Source organism: Gorilla gorilla, chromosome 19 (genome assembly GCF_029281585.2).
Source record: "Gorilla gorilla gorilla isolate KB3781 chromosome 19, NHGRI_mGorGor1-v2.1_pri, whole genome shotgun sequence".
NCBI lineage: Eukaryota > Metazoa > Chordata > Mammalia > Primates > Hominidae > Gorilla > Gorilla gorilla.
This window is the reverse complement of record NC_073243.2, coordinates 53,382,779-53,406,450: the sequence shown is the minus strand read 5'-3', so window position 1 is coordinate 53,406,450 and position 23,672 is coordinate 53,382,779. Positions and strand designations below refer to the sequence as shown.

Below are 23,672 nucleotides of genomic sequence, written 5' to 3'. Positions count from 1 at the left end.
CACTGCAAAGGGCAGTGCGAATGACAGACTGTAAACCCTCTCGCCTGCGTCCCCTTCAAGCACCAGAAACCCAAGTTGGAACTAATTCTTTCTTTCGGAAGGTGCAACTCCCCTCCCGCGAGCTCCCGCGGAGCCGGGCCGAGATTGCCGAGAGGAAGCGGCGCAGCGCTGCCGCCAAGGCTCCTCCTGTCGCCGGTGCGGCCGGGACTACCTGGCGGCGCGGCGCGTGCAGCGCGCAGAGTCCAGGGCGCCCACGCCTCCGCCCCCGCCCCCTCCGCCTCCCAGTCCACCTCGCCCGCCCGCCCTCTCGCCCAGCGGAGAGCACAGCCCACTCCCTCCCACCTGCGGCCGCCGGGCCGCCCTCCACCCACACCTCTGTCGCAGGCCGGACCCGGTGCGCCCGCCCGTCGGTCAGTCCAGGCCAGGCGCCCGGCGGGCCACGCTCACGCAGTTGGCGCAGGAGGCCTTACGCTGGCGGCGCAGTGCCCGCCCCCTGCGCTCTCCCCGCCCCCTCCCTCCCTCGCAGGGGCCGAGCGAATGTAGCCCGCGAGAGAAAATGGCGGCGGCGGCGGGGAATCGCGCCTCGTCGTCGGGATTCCCGGGCGCCGGGGCTGCGAGCCCTGAGGCGGGCGGCGGCGGAGGAGCCCTCAAGGCGAGCAGCGCGCCCGCGGCTGCCGCGGGACTGCTGCGGGAGGCGGGCAGCGGGGGCCGCGAGCGGGCGGAGTGGCGGCGGCGGCAGCTGCGCAAAGTGCGGAGTGTGGAGCTGGACCAGCTGCCTGAGCAGCCGCTCTTCCTTGCCGCCTCACCGCCGTCCTCCTCGACTTCCCCGTCGCCGGAGCCCGCGGACGCAGCGGGGAGTGGGACCGGCTTCCAGCCTGTGGCGGTGCCGCCGCCCCACGGAGCCGCGAGCCGCGGCGGCGCCCACCTTGCCGAGTCGGTGGCGGCGACGGACAGCGGCGCCTCGAGTCCCGCAGCGGCCGAGCCCGGGGAGAAGCGGGCGCCCGCCGCCGAGCCGTCTCCTGCAGCGGCCCCCGCCGGGTGAGCAGCGCGGCCGGGGTCGCGGCGGGGACTTGGAGAGCGGGCAGAGGGCAATGAATGAACCCCGGGCACCATGCACGGCGTCCAGGGGTTCAGCGCAGCGAGGCTACGCGCCGCTCGCCGGGACCTACGCCCCTGAGCACCCCCCGACCCCTTCGGAGTCGGGCGGCGCCCCGGACCCAGCCTGGGGGACCGGACGGGGACGTGCGGAAGAGTTTGTTATTGTTTGCAGACATGTGACAGGCGTGCGAGCCTCTCTGCGGGGAACCGTTGCGAAAAGGTGTAGGGGGCCACGGCTGGCTTTGTGGGACTCCTGGAATCGGGGCTCTCCGAGGAGCCCGGGGGCGGGGCACGGCCCTACGGCGGCGCCCCCGGACGGGTGTCCCCGGGGCAAAGGCACTGGGGGGCGAGGCCCGAGCCTGAGGCGGGCGGTGGTCGGAAGAGGGGCGGGGTGGGTGGGAAGCCCGAGGTCGGGTGGGAAACTGAGAGGGCCGAAGAGAAAGTAGCAGGTCCCAGCGGCCGTGACAGGCAGAACCCCTCGGCCCGCCCAGGACTCGAGTCGCTAGGCAGGTACCGCGGACTGGGCCCGGACGCAGGCGGCGCGCCCCCAGCGCCGGCCGCAGGGCTCCAGGAGGACGGCTCGGTAACGCCTGTCAAAGCGGTGCGGCGGGAGGCTGCACACTCGCGGAGGCTTGCAGTCTTTTAGGAAGTGCGGTTTGTCTAACTGCAGCCCCCAAGGGGCTTTGAGTGTTCCTGGGAATGCGAACTGCACTGCTAAGTCATTTGAGTGACTTCTGTTTGGAGTTTGAATTTGGCCTTTGAAGTTTGCATTTGGCGGAGTGGTGTAAGAGCCAGGACCGGATGTGTCAGCCATTCAGTTTCAAAGCAGTGGTGACTGCTCCCCGCAGCCCCTCCGGCTTGGCCCGGGGACCGCGGCGCGGGTGCAGTGCTTCCTGCTCGGTGCCCTGTCGCGGGCCGCCCGCTGAATTCCAGGAGCCACAGTGCGGTGGGCTTCGGCTCAGATGCGTCTTCTGGTGCATATGAAGTACAGTATGTGTAAGGTAATTTAGACCAGCGGTTTATTGGCCTCGCCCATTTTTGGCTACTGGAAATTTTTATGTTAAAGGAAATTCTTTTAAGTGTGACAGCTACATCCTTGTTTGTTTGTTCTTTAAAAACCTGATTAACGTATGCAAAGCACAAAGTCTTGATGGGTATTTTGAGTTGCTGGAAATGTTTTTGTGATAGTCCCTCGTGGCCCTGTAGAATTCCCTGACCTTTATTATGAGAATAAAGCGTGTCATTTTGTGAGACGAATTTGACAGTAGGAGTCCTTGGTTTGGATTAATTATCTAAAGTGATCTGGCATTTTTTGTGCATTTGATTATTTGCTTAAAATCACGATCCATTTAGTATTTGGAAGTCCTCTTCCTCCCCCCAAGAACTAAAAAATATGCTTCGCACTGTACCATGGCACTACTGAGACCAAAGGAGATTTGTGACTGATACAGTTTTGTGTGCACTTGTACATGTAATTTATTCTTACAAGAGTTGTGTACCTCTATAGTTTTCCTGTTTCTGTGCAGATTGTATTAAAACTTAACTAGAATAATTCTTTGAAGGCAACTTCTACTTTAAATGAATTCCAGATAAAAATTTTTAACCCCAAATTTAAGAAATTGTATCTATTGAGACCTAACTTTTTGGATACAATAAATAATTTAGCAAACGTCAGCATTCTAGTACTCTTAATGAGCTGTGAATATAGTAGAAGAGCATCCACTGTAAAAATAATGTACTGAAATTGTTTAATGTTGTCTCTTGACACAAAATAAGAGGACTAAGGTGGAGGCAGATAGAATTTAGGGACTAAGTAATCCATGCTTAGTATTTGCGTTTTGTAACCGAGGTTTTTTCCCTTTTGCTTAAGGTGTAGATTATAATTGCACAGTATAAGAAAATAATGGGCTAGTAAGGATAATCTTTTTTAAAGAAATTATTTTTACTAGTCAGAATGCTGTTGGTTTATCCCAAATGTCATACGTAAAGATTTCATTTATAGTAAAATGTTGATTCCCTAACCTTATGAAATATAGTGAATTATTTTTTCTTAACAATTGGGTTGAAATTCATTTGAATCTGTTCGTATAAAACTTTGTGGGGAAAGGGCTTGTATCTTATGTGTGTGTGTATTTTGTATTGCATGTTGGTTATGCTACACTATTACTTACCATTTAAATTAAAGTTTTAGGAAAAAAAACCCTTAATTATAGCCAACTCAATAAAATATCAATTGAACTTTATGTTTTACTTTTTTTTGACAGTTGTTACATTCATACTTCCAAGAGGAAAATCTAGGATTTTGAAATATTTGAGAGTTCTGTGATCTTTTTTTAATTTTAGAATTTGCTTCTGATCTTTGAATGTAGAAAATATACTTTGAATTAGAAGTTATATAAATAAATAATACTCGTATTTAAATAGAAGATTTTAAGTTTGTCCCTCTTTTTCAGGGTGATAGCTGAAATCAGTGAAAGTGCCTGTAAGTGGCGCCCAAGGGTTTGGAATTTTTCCTTATATTACAGAATTTAGGGGCTTTTTCTTCCTATTTACTGTCTTTGAAGAAAAATTACAGTGTTACTCTCCATTGAACAGCCTATTGTGAGTTTGGTAGATATAATTACCCCATCCTATTTTTGTAACTTAAAAAACCAAACTATCAATTTGCTGGCCCTGTGAAAGAACAAGATATGCTGTACTTGTTAATGTTAGTTTTTGTTTAAAACTAAAGGTATTTCACAGGCTGCTTTTATATCCTCATATAGCCCTCAGATTTCACTTCCTTTTTAAAGCTATTAGGCTAAAAATATAATTTAGTGACCTTTTACTAAAGAGGAGGTATAAGAGCATTATTACCTAAAAATTACTCTTAAAATATTAAGTGGGTGACTTTATAAAAATAAAGGTAGTCTCATAAGTTAGTCTTCCGTGAATTTGTAAGTTTTTAGTTAAGAATGGTCTCAGTTTCATTTTAAATCAGATAAGAAAATTAATGCATTCTTCAAAGATGAACCTTAATATAATTCTGGAAGAGAAATATCAGAGCTAGAATTGTTGCCAACTTTTCTTTTCTTTTCATATCTGATTTTGGCAAGAGTGACTGGTTAACCAACATTCCTTAATATACGATTTCCAATACACTAAAACTCCATTTTGTTAGATACGAAAAACAGGAAGTAGCCCTGTTCATTGATATTCTTTTACAACTTCCATAGTACCTCGAGCATAATATGTTGCATATTTTAGAAATGGCCACTGACTTGTCAACTTGCAGATTTCAAAATGTGGGAAGAAAGGAGTATTTTTTTGCTTTCAACAAGAGCGAAAAAAAACCAGCTACAGCTTGCCTAGGCTGAGTCGGCTTATCAGTCCTTGACACTGGCTGTGTGCATCCCAAAGGAAGAAATGAGGGGGTGGCAAGGTAGTTAATGGGGAATGGATTACCATGAGGAAAAATATGGGGCATTCAGAAATGCTCTCAGGTAGAAAGCACCTCTTTTGCATTTTGTACTCCAGTCATCTTCTTGGGTTGAGGGCTGTCTGTTATACAGAAGGCGATGGGAAAATGTGTCATGGAAAAGTAGTAGTCTCTAGAGGCTGCTTAGGAACTGCGTGTATATTACACCTCTAATCTTGGAATTCTTTGCTTCTATCAAATATATGAAGTATAGACTTGGTTGTTTTCCTTAGTCCTCGCCTCTTTCTATATCCTAAGTTAAAAGCTAAAGCAACTTAAACATGTAAATGGTAGACTATTAATGTGAGGAAATGTGTAAGATTAGGAGTAACCCAAAGTTGTCTTTAAGAAATTATTTAAGAACATGTTTAATCATGAAAGAAATAATCAGGGCCGGAATTAGTAAATGGTTCATTGCAAAGCATGAGATTAGTCAGATACTCTTTTCAGTTTGCAAAAATATATTAGGATTTTATCTGTGGCTTAAAACATACTCATTGAGCATATAGATATGCCTAGATACCTTTTACATAGTCAACTCTTTTGCCTTCTGTGTGTGTGTATGATATCTATTATATGTATTATATATATGTTTATATATAATCTCATTTGATCATCACTGCAGCTCCCTAAGATAGTGTAATTTCTGTTTTCTGTAGGTGCAAACTCATCTGAGATGGTAAAGCCTCATGATTACACAACTAGAAGACAGCTAGGATTCAATCCCAAGTCAGTCTGACTCCACAGTCCATTTCTTTCCACTACTCTGCTTCTTCCATTTTCTGTTTTCAAATTAATAATCAAATTAATTGATTATTTTTAAGGAGAAATTTGTTTTGCAGGCATTCTAATAGACCATGAGCTAGGTCTCTACCCTGTGCTAAGTTTGCCTGTTAATGTATATAATAGGTATGTTTCTGTAACCTGGCCTTGTATATGTAATACAAGTAAACTGTATTTGGATCACCCTATCATGTCAGCCAAAGAGGGTTAGTCATTAGTGTTGAATGTTTCTTAGGTTTATTGATTTGTGCTGTATTAAATCATAAGTGAAAGGAGATAAGCTGAAATTAATATGGTTCATTCATGGTAATCACACAGGAAGATAAACTTTTAGTATTGCTAGACCCCACCCCTTTGTTATTGTTTTAGATTTCATCCATTCAACATTTATGAACTTCTGCAAGGTGGTGGTCTTGGGTGGTGGAGAAAAAGATCATGAGTGCACAAGCTGTTTCTGTCGGTAGGTTGTAGTATGAACATGTTTCACAATACCGTGTTAAATGCTATAAGAGAGATGGGGATACAGAGGGGATACAACATATTAGTTTCAAACTATTTCTGCCTATTTTCTGATAAGAAGAGTATATACAAAACCGCATGTTCAGGCATGTTTTTTTTTTTCTTCCAAGAGAAAATTAAAAAGGAGATACGGGGAGCAAGAAATTCAACGTCTGCTACTGCTAGTTCTGAAATTCTGTCTTTATTATTAGTAACAGCAACTCTACTAGTTACGAAAACAACATGGAGAAATATAAAATATTCTTTAGGGCATAAGATGATCAAGAAGATAGCCTTGTCTTTATTTACTCTATGGCACGTCATAGGTGATTGAGTTATGTTTGGTATGGAAGGGAGTTCTGTGTTGTTAGTGATTGAGTCCTTTGGAATACCAGGCTGGTTTGATGCAGATGTTAATTTGATCGAGGTGTCGAGATGTTGTAGAATACTAAGGGGAATTGTTAAAACTCACCAAGTGTATAATTCTGCAAGTACACATCTGTCACCTGGGAATTACTAAGCCACCAGACCTCTTGAAGACTGGAGGAAGTGCTTGGAGCCACATGGTACAGCCTACACAGTACTGTAGTTAGTGCGTTAACTAAGTTCATCACCTGTAAGCATAATGATGGATAGATGTGGAGTGAGAACAAGGTCAGTACTGGGGTGTAGGTGGAAGCTTTGCTCTTGACAGATGTTATCATTACTTTTCTTTTTTTATTTTTAAATTAGAAATGGGTTCTCACTATGTTGCCCAGGCTGGAATCGAACTCCTGGGCTCAGGTGATCTTTCCACATAGCTGGAACTATGGGTGCAAGCCACTGTGTCTGGCTTTACTTTTCTTCATTGCCTAAACAATAATTTAAGTTATATGTTAACACATAATCTTCAAACTGGTCTTATGGTATTCTGAATACTAAACATCAGTTGTTAACAGACCAGGAACTTTATCTGATTCTTTGCACCATCTCCCAGCATCTAGACTAGTGTCTGGCACCCATGAATATTAGGTGCCCAGAAATGTTAACATGAATTAATTTACCAAAAGTGGTTAAATTAGTATATCTGAAGATTAACTTACTGTAGTGTGATTTTAATCATGATCTAGCTTAAGACGAGTTTTGAAGGCAAGAACTGTCTTTTTTTAGGAGTTTTTGTATATCGTTTGGTATTTATTTATTTATTTTTGAGACGGAGTCTTGCTCTGTTGCCCAGGCTGGAGTGCAGTGGCGCAGTCTTTGCTCACTGCAGCCTCTGCCTCCTAGGTTCAAGCAATTCTCCTGCCTAGCCTCCCGAGTAGCTTGCTGGGATTACAGGCATGCCCCACCATGCCCAGTTAATTTTTGTATTTTTTTGTAGAGACAGGGTTTCACCATGTTGGCCAGGCTGGTCTTGAACTCCTGACCTCAAGTGATCCACCCACCTTGGCCTCCCAAAGTGCTGGGATTACAGGAATGAGCCACTGCGGCCAAACCATTGCTTGATGTTTAATAGCAGTAGTTGGCATTTAGCAAGCAGTCATTGATAATATTGACCAATTTTATATAATGTGAGCCTTCTAATAATTAGTGTAGTTACAAAATAATTGGAGCCATGCTCAAACTGTCAAATATTGAGAAAACTGAATTCCTGGTATTTGAAAGTGTCTAATTATTTGAGTTAATTGGTAAGCCCCTCCTGATTTTCTGCTTAACCATGACACTTCTTCCATGGCGCCCATCTTCATTCTCTTGAACATTGATACTGGAAGATTCCCAGGGTGGTCCTAGGCCTTCTGTCATTCTGTCTTGTCCATCCCCACCCCAGTCTTATTAATGCCCTTAGATCAGTTATGGACCATTTACAAATGATTGCAGAGTTTATTGTCCTAACCATGACCTCTTCTAAAGTCCAGACCTACACCTGGCTACATGACATCTGCGCAGTCAGATGTCTAAAACCAAATTAAAGATCTTCCCTAAACCTTTTCCTAACATGTTCCCTGCTCATTAAATGGCAGAACCAGAACCCAGGAGTCACCCTTGACACCTCCTCCTCTCACCTCGTCAGATTCAGTCCATCCTTAGGTGCTGGCAGTTTGACCTGTTACCACACCCCTAGCCAGGTGCCCGTTGTCTCTCATTTCCACTAACTTAGTGGCCTCCTTGCCTGATCCCTGTGTCCTTTCTCCTTTGCTGTCCGTTCCAATCTGTATTAGGTGGCCAGAGTGATCATTTCCAAATGTAAATCTGATCATAACTTCCTCCCTCCAGAAAAGTAAATGTAATTTAATTTTAAGATGTTCAGATGGCTTCCATTTGGATAAAGACCAGGAAATCTTTAACATGCCTGACCGAGTCCCTGCCCGGTTGGGCCCCTGTCTGCTTCTCCAGGCCCATCTCAGCTCACACTTGCCCTTGTTCCATGGCAGGGTTGCGTGCTTTCATTTCCTCAGACTCACTCACTGCCTTCTGCTATAGGGCCCTCACATGCTCCCTCTGCCAGGAACACTGTTTTTCCATAAAGTCAGCTCCTCGTTTTTAAAATCTTAACTCATTGACACTTCTCAGGGAAGCTTTCCCTGATCCGCCCAGACTGGCTTTGTAGCAGGGTGTCCCTACTGTCAGTGTTGTGCTTTTACATTTGTTATCTCATTTGGTGAATGACTGCCTTCGCCCTAGCACCTAGCAGGATGCCTGGCATAGGGTAGACACTGCATAAATATTTGTTGAATAAATGAATGAGAGGGATAATGGCATGGCATGTTCAAATTAGTGGATCCACTGTTTTTCCTGTTTAGTCAGACGTAGTTTAGGACATAGCTGAAAAGGTGTTAAATGGCAAAAGTCTAGACTGTGGTGTTTCAACACTGTAGATTTGTGATAGACTCATTCAGAGGTACCTGGACTTGTAGACGTGCCTGGTGGCTCGAGTGAAATAGGACAGCTTAATGTAGTAGAGAGCAATAGCTATACTGCATGACAACTTTATAGGTAAGAAGAGTCTGCTATGTGTATATAATTATTGTGTACTTAATAGGGAGTTAAGAGTGCGTGTGTGTATATATATGCATTTATATATTCACACATACATCTGTGAATAAATATACACATAAAGGTGTCATGCATTAATATAATTATTCTTATTTTTAAAGTTCTCAGAATGTCATCTAAACTTAAGATATCATTTTTAGAATTCTTCTCTGATAACCCTACTTCATCCAAAATTCATTAATTTGATCATAATTCAACTTGGGATAAATAAAAGTTCACATTTCCATTGAAGAAAATATTTGTTAGGCAAGTACTCCATGAGATTGCAGAAGCCAAGAACCCATGTAACAAAACATTTTAAAGTTTACTGTTGGTAAGTAAACCCAGCAGCCTCTCTTATCTAGAACATGGGTTAGCACTAAGAAGTAAGAAAAAATACTCTAAGCAGCCAAAGGACCTGTAACAAAATATGTGCTTTGAAGTACTTTGATTTTATACTTAGTAGAGTTCCCAGGGCATTTGCTCAGGATTGATACTTATTTCAGATGTTGTTCATGCAGTGTTGTTCATGTGGTGTTCCTAACATGCAGCAATTAGAAGCAGCCAGTTAGAAGGGGTGGCGGTGTGAGTCCTGCAAGAGGCAGGTTCCCCAAAGGCAGCAGTGTTGGCATACCTGACAGTGAGAGGAGAGAGGGAGAATAGGACTCAAAACATTGCAGTCGGGGGCCACCTAGCATTGGTACAATTAGTTCCATCTAGAGTAGCCTCTGCCATTTAAAAATATACTCAGTGAAGTGAAGTTGGAAAGCTTGTAATATAGATTAAGGAAAATTACTATCCAAGATAGTTATAGAAAGTGTCTTGATCTTTGAAGTGGTAAACCTCTAACTTTTCTGTAAGATGTGTTTCTGTAGCCTTGATAACTGAATAAATATGTACTTTAGGATTACATAAAAATGGATGCTGCTTACCAAATGTCTTATCTGTTATCTGTGTGGAGAAATCTTTTTTGTTATTGTTGACCTGAGTCATTTTATACCTTGCAGTTTCTTTAAAATGCATAATAATCACCACTACCACTAATATACTGATCTTTTCCATTTTTTTAAAAAAATTTTTCATTTTTTTTTTGAGACGGAGTCTTAAAGATATTTTTCTTGCTCCAAGGGTCTAGATTCTTCTTTTTCTGTTGTTGTTGAGATGGAGTTTCGCTCTTGTTGCCCAGGCTGGAGTGCAATGGCACAATCTTGGTTCACCACAACCTCCGCCTCCCAGGTTCAGGCAATTCTCCTGCCTCAGCCTCTTGAGTAGCTGGGATTACAGGCGCCTGCCACCACTTCCAACTTTTTAAAATTTTGTATTTTTAGTAGAGACAGGGTTTCCCCATGTTGGCCAGGCTGGTCTTGAACTCCTGACCTCAGGTAATCCACCCGCCTCAGCTTCCCAAAGTGCTGGGATTACAGGTGTGAGCCACCACGCCCGGCCAGGTCTAGATTCTTAAATAACCAAATTTCAAGTTTTGTACAAAGATTGAAGGAAAGCTAGTCTTTAATCAGAAAGAAAAGGATTTGTTAAGAGATTATCAGCCGTATCTTTGCTGACTCATTGATACTGTGGTGCCTAAGACATCTTGGCTTTTGTGACAGAATCCTGCATACAACTTTCTCCAGGATAGTTCCTCCAGGAGGGACCCCTCTGCCAGGCACTGTGGCAGTCACATGTCCAGGCTGCATCTCTGCCCTGCTCAGCCTCTTCATCCTTGCATTCAGATCTCCATGTGGTTTAGGGTGCCCATCAGGGTAAACACTGCCATTGTCTCTTTAATTGCTGTGCTCTTACTCTTCTGGCTTTCACACCTTCAACTTTCAGTCAGTCACCAGTTCTTGTTATTGCCACTCTCCTAGTAGCCTGAGAATCCATCCAACTTTCTCCACTGCCATGACTGCTAACCCAGGGTCAGGCCACTGTCAACTCACTGTCAACCTTTTCTTCACCCTCAGAATGAAGTCCAGACTCCATAACGCAGTTCAGAAACCCTTAGGGCTCAGGCTTCTGCTCACTTTCAGCAGCCCCTCAGAATGGTCTGCTCCCGCCATTCGGCATCGTGCTCGGTTTTAGTCTCTCAACTGACCCTTCTTTTTTTTTTTTTTTTTTTAAAGAAAACAATTTTTATTTAAAAATTTATTTTATAAGAAGTATTGGCATGAATACATAGATAAGGCATTTGAAATGGCTTCTCTGGTTGGACTGCTGACCAGCTGAATTCCAGCTCTGTCCTGCAGCTGATCACCCTTCTTTCTCAGCGTGCCCAATGCTCTTACTTCTATCTAGAATACTCCTTCCAGCTCCGTGGTGAGGTTTTGTTTGTTTTGTTTTTATTCTCTTTGCAATAAAGAATTATTGGTATTCCACTAAAAAATAAATGTGGCTTTGTAGAAATCAGTGCTGTACTGTGAATTCTGCCGAACTCTGGTTTAACAGGTTCCTCGATATCTGAGTTAGATTTGCTACTTTTAAGCCTTTTTAGTTTTTTTCTCTATCATTGTACATGTAGTCAGGTCTTTCTGAACGACAGTGTTTACAAAGAGATGTTTGTAAAGCACACATTATTGTAAAGTGAATCAGATTTTCTTATTTTGTGTTAAAAGCTCAGAGGTGTGGTCTCAGGGAAAAAATGTTGCTGCCAACCTACATATTACTGTCCTTGAGAATAATCCGAGACCTTCACAGGTCAGACAACAGATATGCTCAGATACTTCAAGCAGAGAGCTTGATGACGATGTAAGCATCACAAGGTTTATGTCAGCTGCTGGACCTCCACAGACAGGGTCCCAGCAAGCTGACAGGTTGTAGGTGAGCAAGCACGTTAGATGTGCAGGTCACTCACATCCCTTTTTGTGGGATCTATGGATGTTCTTTCCTGAGAAATGAAAGGGCAGATCAGTAAGCATGCTAGAGCATGTGTCTTCAGTCCTGCTGTCACTCCTGAGGAGATGTCCATGCCTTCAAGAAACACTCAGAGCTGCCAGCCAGCACCAAGGTGCTGGGGACACAGCAGGAGGGAAGTCTCCATCACTTGCCTGTGGAGGAGCTTACCTGATGACAGACAGTGCAGGCCCCCGTCCACTGTGAGTAGGAGAGGCATCAGGAGGCTTTTTTGGGAAATGTGAGGTGGAGCACCAAGCCAAGTCCCGATAAATGTGGAGGAATGAACCAGGTGAAAGGAACTTGCAAGGAGGTTTTGTGGCCTAGGGGTGGGTGGAGAACACACAGGCCCAAAAATCAGCAGTCTTAGGATGGCATGGAGGACTGCAAGTGTAGTTCAGGTAACTCAGTCAGAGTGGAGGCAGGGTGCAGGGACCAAGCTGGGACACGATTTCTGGCTCTGGCCAGAGAGAGAGCCACGCAGAGCTCTCTGCCTTGTATTGCCCCCACTGGCCAATCCTTGAATCTCAGAGCTTAGGACAAAATAAAAAAGCCTTTGTAATTTGACAGGTAACCACAGAGTGTTAGGAAGTGGGTCAGGAGGCCCCAAGAAGGATTTACATCAGAGCTGAGACAAGACAGTCTGGGGTCACAAATCTGGGAGCTGTGGCTTTTGTACTTCAGTAGCTCCATGTAGTTTCAGAGGTTCACAGATTGGGAAGTGTTCTCATGGCAAAATGAATTCCATCCACTGTGGTCCTGAATTTGGTTTTGGAACTACATGTTTCCATTTCAGAGACCATGCACTGTAGTGATTAAGAACCTGGGCCTTGCTGGGTGCCGTGGCTCACGCCCGTAATCCCAGCACTTTGGGAGGCTGAGGCAGGTGGATCACCTGAAGTCAGGAGTTCGAGACCAGCCGGGCCAACATGGTGAAACCCCGTCTCTACTAAAAATACAAAAATTAGCCGGGCTTGATGGCGTGTGCCTGTAATCCCAGCTTCTCGGGAGGCTGAGGCAGGAGAATCACTTGAAACTGGAAAGCAGAGGTTGCAGTGAGCTGAGATCGTGCCACTGCTCTCCAGCCTGGGTGACATGACGAAAACTCCATCTCAAAAAAAAAAAAGAACCTGGGCCCTAGGAATTAGACCTGTTAGCTACTTGGACCCCAGGGAAGTCACTTCTCTGAACCTTGAATTTCTTGTCTCTAAAATGGGGTCGTTGGTGGTATAATGAAGCACCATTCTTGATCCAGAAAAGTATTCAGTTAATACTAACTGTAGATAATACTCTTGCAAGTAACTGTCTATGCGCACTACTTAAACCTTTAACCTTTTAGAATGAGGTTAAGACCCTCCCCCAAGGTTGCTGTGCTGCTTATCACTAGGTTAGCAAAGGCAGTTTGTGTAGATAATACATCATCTTGATAACAATACATTTTCCCCTGTTATTTTGAAATGATTTACTAGAAAAATAGAAAATGGCAACTTTCAAAATTCTGTGATATGGGATAAAGCATCTCCTCAGGGTTCTCATCTCTGTGACCTAATGCAGGTTTCTTGGTCTTGTTTTCTCATCTGTGAAAAGAAAAGGTTGGTTTACATAATCTCTCAGTTCCATTCAAGCTCTAGCAACTCTCCAAAAATTTAACTTGGAAATTACTTCTTGTGGCTAAATTTAGCTGTAATTATTGAAACAACAATTAGTTTTTTGAACTTAGAAACTCTTGGAATTTTAAACCTGGGTAACAACTATAAAGAGAAATGCAAATGAAAAGCAACAAAAGCTTAGAAAAAAGAAATCATGTTTGTCAAGCAACATTAAGTGATGAGAAAATCTGTTTTTAAAAAAGCTTAATAACTGCTAGGAGAATATTATTTTGCAAATTGGAGAAAATAAATTAGGTCAAAGTCATTAGCATGTTTGTGTTTAGCAAATACTACCTTACTTAGGGGGCAGTTTTTAGAGTAACTTTAATTTTTTGACAACTTTGCTATTAAAAGCTATCTTTTTCTTCTTAATGTTAATTGTATAAAGAAGGGACATTTTTGGATATAACCTCTAAAAAAGCTTCTTCTTTGACTTCTTCCTGTGTTTATTTATAAAGACCTTTTTGTAAATAAACATGTATGCATCTTTTTTTAAGTTAAAAATGCATCGCTTGATAACAATCATATTGCTTCCTAATTGTGAAAATTTACATTTAATTATATTTTGGGAGTTTTTTCATGTAATTTGGATAGAGTTGACAGCTACTAGAAAGTGCAACTGCATTTCACTATTAATCCTATTATTTTGGGCTCAAGTTCTAAAAAATTATGACTTTCAAATAGACTTGGAATAAGACTGTTTAACTGATTTAATCATTGTAATTGCACCAACTTGAATCGTATTCACAGAAACCACCTTGCCTATTGCTGTTTTTCTTTTTTTTTTTTTTTCCTCTTTTTTTCTGAGACAGGGTCTCACTCCTTCACCCAGGCTGAAGTGCAGTGACATGATCATGACTCACTGCAGCGTCAACCTTAGCGGGCTCAGTTGATCCTCTCACTTCAGCCTCCTGCGTAGCTGGGACCACAGGTGCATGCCACTGTGTCCGGCAAATTTTTTTTTTTTTTTGTAGTGACAGAGTTTCGCCATGTTGCCTAAGCCGGTCTCCAACTCCTGGGCTCAAGCAGTCCACCCGCCTTGGCCTCCCAGAATGCCAGGCTTACAGGTGTGAGCCACCATGCCGAGCCCGCATTGCTGTTTTTTATACACTGAACTGAAACTGTTCATAATTCATTGCAGAGCACACAGACATTCAGCAGTCATTATTTTTTGTCTTGGATTCCTGGTAGTAAAGAATGCTTGATCCTTCCTGCTTCTACCCCAACCCATGCTAGTTCTTATTGTTGTGATCAGTTATTAGATATTTATTTGGGGCACTTACTCTGTGCTGCTAGCACGTGATTTCCAGATAAGGCTGTGATCAGGAATAGAGCAAAGTCTTTTGAATCTTGGTCACCTCAGCACCATTCTCTAGGTAGTTGTGACTGATGGTGATAACTGGCTGTAGGTTTTGTTACCAGTAAATAAGGCAGCTAAGCTGTCATCTGCACAATGCAAACTGAAATCATCCTGCAGTTTTTTAAGTGGATAGTAGGACATTCCCTCCATTGCAAGATGATTTGCTAGGAGAGTTTTAAATAGTGCTGAAGACACACGAGAACAAAGCCTTCCCTTTTTGAGTTCAGGTCCAAAAAAGCAGTTTTGGCATTAAAGAGAAAAGGTTTATGCTCAAGAACTTCTTGCTTTTTCTTCTCCCTCTTACTTCTTGGACTAAGTGTTGGTGATAAGATACAAAACTGTTGGTGTCTGAAGTACCTCTGAATCCAGCAGCCTTCTAAAGAAATGTTATCAGAATTATATTGTGTAATATAATGCTTTCTTCTTGTTGAAGATGCCCCCAGAATACCGATAGATGTCACAGATTTTGCAGATTATAATTGTAAATTTAAAATGTCATAGATTTTAATTACTAAAATCTTTTTTTAATTACTAAAAACTTTTCCCCAAGTTCCGTCTCTCTTTCTTGTTTTACTTTCCCTCTCTCTTTCTTAAACACATACATATACTACCTACCCCACCCCCATGCATATACAGGTCTTGCTAAATTACTGCCTTTTCACTGCACATGACCAAGTTGTTTTGGGACTTGGTGTTCCAGGTTCAGTAAGCCTCTTACACTGGGTTCTGTGCTATAGAAAAGTTGCTATAGTGCTGGTACACACACATTCTCCTGTAAATTTCTCAGTTCTTTATTTAAAAATAAATATTTTATAAATCATTTATTGAGCATTGATAGGGTTTGTGTTTGTAATCAAATGCTATCCTTCTGCTTGATACTTTGGATTACCTGTACTGTACTTTTTACACCTAGTCTGATTTCCTGTCCTTATACTGTTGGGTTACTTCTGCCCCAGCTGTATCATTTTGTGTGTATTTAGAGCACATGAGCTAAATCTTATATTGGTTAAAGAGTTTAAAAATCTGTCACAAAATTTTGCCCAAAGACACAGAAAATTTTATGTTGTCATTTACTGTTTTTTTTTTAAATACCTAATCTAGGATTTATTTTTTTTTTGTAATGCACTATGAGAGATTGCCTACATTAAAAGCATTGGTAACAGCACTTAAATGTTTTGTAAGAAGTTTCTGCGTAAGGAATATAATATATTTAAAATGTTAATTCATTCTTTCCCATATGCTTAGGTAGTCATGTGTGTCAGATCTTTTCAAGTACAGTGTTCTTGCATTAAAATAGCCTAGAAATTTTATTTCTGCATTCCAGTTCTGTCTTCTATAACTTTTTTTTAACCCGTGAAAATGGGATAAAATGTTGGGTTTTTTTTTTTTTTTTTTTTTTTAAGGATCATGTGTGTGAATTTGAGGTTCAGAGACTGCAGTCACTGCAGAGACCTGAAAGCCATTACTGTCTGTCCTCTGTGATTATATGTGTCCCCTGTGATTCCCACCTGCAGGATTAGGAATGGGAGGGAGAGCAGGGAGTAGAAAAGGGAAGGTGGCAGAATCCATCGCAAACCAGTGAACTCCAAAACCTAATCAGGCTTCTTTCTAGGCAGATTCTATGAGAGATGAAGACAGACCACAAAAAACCTAGCCCTAATTTTTTTTTAACCCATGATTTCTAATGTTAATCTATTTGTTCATTTTGTAATTCGAGTTTAATCAGACCAACTATCAGGCAGGCATTTAGTTTGCACTTTCAAAAATTGAAACTTACGCATTTATTAAATGATATCCAGAATCATTTCCTTTTTCTTTTAGAACATTAAACATTAATCCTTTTGAGTATTCTCATGTATTTCAAGGTACTTATGATTGCTTATGTAGGACTAATGCAAAAATTAAATGAATTCCATGAGAATTCTTTTTTGACCTCACAAGAGTTAAGGAGACCTACTTTATGTGAAAGTGAGATTTTTATAGATAATACTTTGAAAACCTAAATTACTCTGATACTAAACAGTTTACTGTGTCTGTTAAAGTAAAAAACCTAACTGAATTGCAGTTGAAATTCAAGAGTCTAGACATTCCTTGTGGGCATATTTGATTTCCTCTTTCCCCTTTTAGCTGTTGGAGAGGGAATTGCCAGGTGTCTTTAGTGGAAAGATATTTAACCTGCTGTCTGACTGCTTATTGTGGTAGATGAAGTGTTAGCACTGGCTCAGGCTTGTGAGACCGTTCCCCATTACTGTCCTAACACTTTGGCAGGATTTTGAGTAAAGTTACTTTATTTAACCTCTTTTGAGTTTGACCTCATCTATGAATTAGAAATAATGGTACTCTTCATACTTACAGAATTTGGGAAGAGCAAATGAGATGATGAATATAAAAACCTACCTTTCAGAAGGGTAAAAATAAAATACTAGGATTTATGGTCATAGCATTTTAGAATTCGGAAGGACAACCTCCTGACTCTAAGCAGTAAAAGTGGCAAGCAAAGGGGGTTCAGCCATTGTTGAGAGATTTCCTACTTCAGTACAGTGCTGGGTCTGGGATCCAGCCTCAATCATCCTAGTTCACTGTCACTCTCCTGCTGTACTTACATGAAATGGCAATAATAGTTAACTTCCTCTGTGCTTGGTACACTGGATGCCTTATATAAATTGTCTCATTTAAGTCTTACATCATCCTCGTGAATTTTGATTCCCATTTTACATATGAGAAATCTCAGAGACTGTGAGAGGTGAGGTATCCTGGCAAGGTGGTAGCACAGCTAGTGGGTGGCAAAGCCTGAAACTGAACCTTAGCAGTTTGACTTCAAGCCTGCTTTCTTAACCTTTATGATTATCTTTGCATATTTTTTTTTTAAATCAAGAGGTAAGTTTGTTTAATCAGAGCACAAATTTTATTATCTTGGAAAAATTATTCATTTCTTTGTCTTAGCTTTTATTCATTCTTCACATAGTGTATTATGAAGTCAAAATCATATGTAATGATGACTTTTTAAATTAAATTATCTATTTAGGTCTTCCAAGAATACAGAAAACATTAGTGAAGCATTTTAAGTTTTTGTTTTGTTTTGTTTTTGTTTTGAGACGGAGTCTCGCTCTGTCACCAGGCTGGAGTGCAGTGGGGCTATCTCAGCTCCCTGAAACCTCCACCTCCTGGGTTCAAGTGATTCTCCTGCCTCAGCCTCCCTAGTAGCTGGGATTACAGGCATGCACCACCGCACCCAGATAATTTTTGTGTTTTTAGTAGAGATGGGGTTTCACCATGTTGGCTAGGATGGTCTTGATCTCCTGACCTTGTGATCCGCCTGCCTCAGCCTCCCAAAGTGCTGGGATTACAGGCGTGAGCCACCGTGCTCTGCCATCATTTTTTTGTTTTTATATGAAGTTCTTCTAAAATAAAGCAAGTTATAAACACAAATACATTTAAATTTCAGTGTTTTTACTATGCCAGGGAAGAGACGCAGCTTCAGGGAAAAATATGGTTGAACTTTGTTAATACATACATTTTTTTGCCAGCAAAATTGGAGATATGCTTGGTGTGCACATACATTAAAAGCAGTAATTGTTAACACTTTTGGAGTACTTCACAGAGTGCCTGCCCAGACTGTCTGACATGCTTCACATTTGGTGCCTACGCAGCCTTGCACAGTAGTAAGGGGAGAGTGAACACTCATGACCTCCTGCTGTCTATGCACACACTCCCTCCCCCACAGCGCCTCAGCTCACACCTGAGTATCTCTGTGCATGCTCCCAGGGAGCTTCCTGCAGTACCTTAGGCATTCTGAAATGTGTGTCTTTACAACAAGACACACTTGTTAAAGCTCTTTACAAATGAGCCTTGGCGGGGGCGGGGAAAGCTGGTTTTCATTTCCAGTTATTTTAAATTTAGGCTTATTTCACACTTCAGCATTCTTTTAATTAATGTGCTTTAATTAAAAGAATTAATTATTCTTGGTTGGTAATGCCCTCTAATTTGAGTAAAGATGATATCTAAGGCCAGCATCTAGTATTAAGTTATGCCTAGATGGACTTCTGTTCATTTATTCTGTTACTAGTGGTTGTTCTTTACTAGTGAAATAAGTTAACGAATGCCTGCCTGTCACATGTGGGGCCTTTATTTTGTGTTCAGCAGGCACCTTCTTTGATAATTATAAAAGAGCTTAGTGACTGAGAGAATTCAGTAATCTTCCTGACCCCTATGCCTTCCCAACAAAGGAGATTATCTTTTAGTTTATAGAAAGGTCACTCAGGTAAAACTGAAATCTCCTTCAAGGCAAGATAAATATCTTTATCCTTAACTGTGTCTCTGACATGCCATTATTTTTTCTTTAATAATAATAGTTTGCTGGCCCATAAGTCTTTTATGTGAACTGCTTATGGTTGGAAACTTAAACACTGTCACTTCAGCTCAGCACTTGTTTATTGACATACTTTCCTATGTGTATGTACTGTGCTAGGAACTGAGTGAGCCCTAGGTAAATGCTGGAGCCAGGGGAGATAAAAAGAGAGTTTAATTCTTGTGTTCTCTAGCTAGTTATTGATTACTTGTAGCTAATTTCATAAGAAACTCTTGGAGGAAACTGAAGAGTAGTTGTAGGTTCTACCTGGATATGACAGGATTCTATGTGTATGCCTGGATATGAGGACAGTTTGTTGAATACTGCCTGTTAATTTGCTTTTGGGTAGATCACGAGGTCAGGAGTTCAAGACCAGCCTGGCCAACATGGTAAAACCCCGTCTGTACTGTACAAAAAATTAGCTGGGCATGGTGGCAGGTGCCTGTAATCCCAGCTACTCGGGAGGCTGAGGCAGGATAATCACTTGAACCCAAGAGGCGGAGGTTGCAGTGAGCTGAGATGATGCCACTGCACTCCAGCCTGGGCAACAGAGCAAGACTCCATCTCAAAACAAAGAAAGAAAAAAGATGAGAGAAATATTGTTGTGCTTTAAGAAAGCCTTTTAACTTAAAATGTGAGTTGACACCCCAGCCAGAATAAGGGTGATGGTGTCAGGCTCCTGAAAATGATTTTATTGTGTATATTTTACTTATATACAGCTTTTAAGAGAATAACTTGTATAAAATAAGATACTTAATTTTAGATATTATTATAATAAGTCTTAACAAGTAATAAGATATAAAATTAAGTATCTTATTTTATACAAGTTAATTACTTATTAGTGGTAATTCCACCTGCAGGCTTGAAGTTTCATGGCCTCCAGTGTTTCTCTCCAGTGGAACCTTTGCTCCGTTGAACTTTGGATCCAGGCTTAGAATCTGGCACAGATGCTAAGGGTTGAGAAGTGAATGATAGTTCTGTTGGCAATCTTAATTCCTTGATGGGCAGGCCCAGGATCACATCCATACCTTAGAAAGGGTAGCAGGGAAATACTAGCTCAGCTTCCTCCCTGAAGAATGCCAGTATTTCCTGGAAAAGAGCTGAAGAGGATCCTACGGAGGAGCCTGAGACCACTGCAGGTTAGGAGACAGGAAGGCAGGGAAGAGGAGACAGGAAGGCAGGGAAGAGGAGACAGGAAGGCAGGGAAGAAGAGACAAGGAGGCAGGGAAGAGTTGACAGGAAGGCAGGGAAGAGGAGACAGGAAGGTAGGAAGAGGACTTTTTCCAAGGAGCCAGTGGTCCGCAGTAGGGATGCTGCTGGTTGAGGGCTACAGAGGACGTGGGTTAATGGAGTGATGGGAGTGGGACGTACTTTACTGAGGGATGAAGGGGAGGTGCGGAATCATAGGCTACTCTGGAGAAACCTGGAGAAGGAGGGAGATGGGAGAGAAATAGAAGCTAGAATGTTTGCAAAGATGAAGCATTTTGGGGTTTGGTGGTTTTTTGTTTTAAGATAAAAGGGGGGGAATTTTACAAGCTGAAGAGATGGCACAGAGAGGAAAAAGTTTTATTTGTGGTTAAAGTAGTGAGCATGCTTTTCTGAAATGTCATTTCTCAAGGAGATGGCGGCTTGGAGGGGGTCAGTTGATGGTTAATAGGAAGCCAGTCTAATGAAAAGCTAGCTATACCTTTGAAATAGGAAATTTGTAGTTAGAAATGTTTGTGTTCTCTTTGTTTAAATTGTAGCTTGTGGTATAACAAAACATTCACTCAACAAATTTTGTAAAGAATTGGCTATATGCAGATACTAGGAAGATGGCAGTAATGAAACAGACACAAATCCCTGCTCTCAGAGAGATAATATTCTAACAAAAACGTGTTTGTAAGTGTGCTCAGAACCCATTTCATGATTTCTGCTTGGTTTGTGGACTCGACTGAGGTTGATGTGAGCAGTTCCTGTAAAGGACCATCCCTATCCCAGGTTGTTCAGAGAATTGTTTTCTGTCCGAGCCCTCTGAGTGGCTCTTGTGTTTGTCTACCCTCTTCCTAATTGTCGCTTTTAAATACCTCATGGAAATACTCTCTCTCCGTATTTCAACTTGGTCAGCATGTGTACCTGACTAGCAGCCAATCAAATTTTGGTGCTGACGACATGGGTGTGGCAGTGCACGTGGGAAGGTAATTCAGGAATTACCTTTTTTTTGGTAATCATGTCAGAGTGTTAAAGTGATTAGTTTTTAGAGAAATAATTTCGGGCCTATTTAGAAATACCCATATAGATATTACTTATTCTCTTGCATACTGATAGGCTTTCTTGGATGGGGAAAGTGGTAGAGATGTGATTAACGCTTTGGGCATTTGTGCGGTTTATCTTGTCTCTGCTTCGGGTCGGGGGTGACTTGTTACTGTTTACATGAGGCTAGTTGTGTGGCACTCCCTAAACAGTTTATTGAAGTTTTGTCTTGTGTATGTGACTGTCATATTATGATGGCAGAGTTGTTGAGAACAGCTGCTTCAGCCTATTGTCAAACATTTTGGCCCCATCCATCCAGCATACTTCTTTTAGGGGACTGAAGGAAAGGGACCCAGGAGTGTCCGTGCAGACTGTCATCCTAGTAATGCTTACTTGGAACAGTGAACACAATCGATTCAAGTCTCAAGTCTTTTGATTTACCTTAATCCATTTGAATTTTGTATTTTAGCCACCTTTGTATCTTTGACATAAAACCATCACAGGGTACTCCTTTCAGAAATCTTGGAATAAAATTGACACTCTAGAAAATAGATGCTCCATTTTTTATGCTTATGCTGTGGTTTCAAATGTATCCTGCCAGCAGTATCCCCCCACCTTAAGCTAGGAGAATCTAGGTGTGAGGAATTTGGATTCGGAATTCCAGCACTGCCCCCCAGACATGCCCATTCACTGACCCCCTGAGCTAGTTCCCTTTCTTCCTCTTGGGTTGCTTCCCTAATAGGATGCACTTCATGGCTTTTGCATCTCCCTTTCCAGCCACAAGATCTTTGAATCTCTGAGGGTTTTCTTCAAGGCATTTTATTCCTACTTACCACAGGAAAAATCAACAGCCGTTAACAAAATTATAGACATGGGTAAGTTCGTAAGTTAGGTTTTCACTGAAATATATATGAGTCTAGACTCACGGTTCTTAGCTTCTTTACTGACCATCTCTTAGTCTTTTCCTGGGGTTGAAAGCTGTCATTTTTCCCAAGAGTGGTGTGGGAGCTCTTCTCTCTTTCTGCAGTGCCCCAGGACTAACAGTGGATACTTGGCATATACAAAGGCCTCAGTGAAGCTTATTTACATCTTGGAGATCTTTCTGGCGTAGAAGTTCATATTGGAAAGGCATTGCTTCCTCACAGCCTCCTATGTACAAATACTGGGCATTTGGGAGTCTGGATGAAAGATGAGTAAGACAAAGGCTTTGTTCTCAACTAAAAGTCCAAGGGGAAAAGATTAATCCATTATTTTATTCAGTACATATTTATTGACTACCACCCTTGTGCCAAGCTTTCTGCTGGGGCAGGAGACATAAGCTTGAGACCCATTTCCGTCCTCACGGATCTCAAAGTCAAGAGTGGGAAACAGATAAGAGGCCATTATAGCAGTGCTCTTTGCTGAGTGAGGACTGAGGAAGATTTCTTCACACTGAGTTTTAGGGGATGTCGCCAGTGGGGGAGGCTGAAGGCAGCACCTGGGATGGTTTCTCCAAGGGGGACCCTAGAGCTTCAGTTAATGAGGTGAATGAACCCTACAGAGTACTGACACCAAGAAATATGCCTAAGGAAAACTAGATAAACTAGGGTTTTATTTTTATTTTTTGCTTCTTCTGTATGCTAGGCAAACTCACATTTTATTAGCTGTCAGTCTGTTTTCATTTTTCAGTTTAAAAGTTTTCAGGTTGATAACTTTGGTCCGGTATCAGTCAGAGTGATGATGAATTGAGTCAAAGCTGTTCTTTTAAAAAGAATATTCATATGCATGCCTATGAAAAAGAGCTGTCTTGTTTTAAAATGGAGTAATACAATTTCTGTGTTACAAGTACAGTTCTTTGCCCCATTTCCATTCAAATTGTCATTTATATCTGAAATCGTTAAAATTAGAACAGTTATGATGAATGTCTTTTGCAGCATATAGCAGGAAAAGTCATAAGTCAAAACCTGCCAGTTTAAAGTAAATGCAATTATTTGGTTCTATGAAATTGTAGCTTTTGCTATAGTGAAAAGAAATTGGCATATTTATGAACAACTCCAGGATCTCATTGAAATGAGGAAGACATTATTTAGGAAGACAGTAATGATTCAGACTATATTTAGGACAGGATGTTAGAGTTCATGTGCCTTCTCTTTCAAGTGATTAGTGGGCAGATGACATCTTTGGTATTAATGATTGCCTGAGTTAACATTTTTAAGGAAAGAGTGCCACCTACTGAATGAAGAGCTTTTGTTTTCTTCCATTCAATTCGAAGAATCTTGTTTCACTTTGAATCCTTAGTGGGTGGCATTTGCTGGGCAGTGATCCCGTCTTCCAGTGGATTGACTAGGGTAGCTAGGATTCTTAGAGGGA

General features: G+C 41.9%; 1 protein-coding gene across 2 annotated transcripts in view; it reads left to right on the top strand.

Annotated features, from left to right (window-relative positions):
- Positions 1–519: 519 nt before the first annotated feature.
- The window catches only part of MAP3K1 (mitogen-activated protein kinase kinase kinase 1), an 80,839-nt gene continuing 57,686 nt past the window's right edge, over positions 520–23,672 (top strand). Inside the window, exon 1 of one of the 2 annotated variants that reach the window (XM_031003502.3) lies at positions 520–1,038. In XM_031003502.3, coding sequence (XP_030859362.1) covers positions 557–1,038 — 482 coding nt within the window. In that variant the 5' untranslated portion in view covers positions 520–556. Of the gene's footprint in view, positions 1,039–1,517; positions 2,100–23,672 lie in introns of those variants that run through there. The other variant, XM_063700739.1, reaches the window with a different exon arrangement.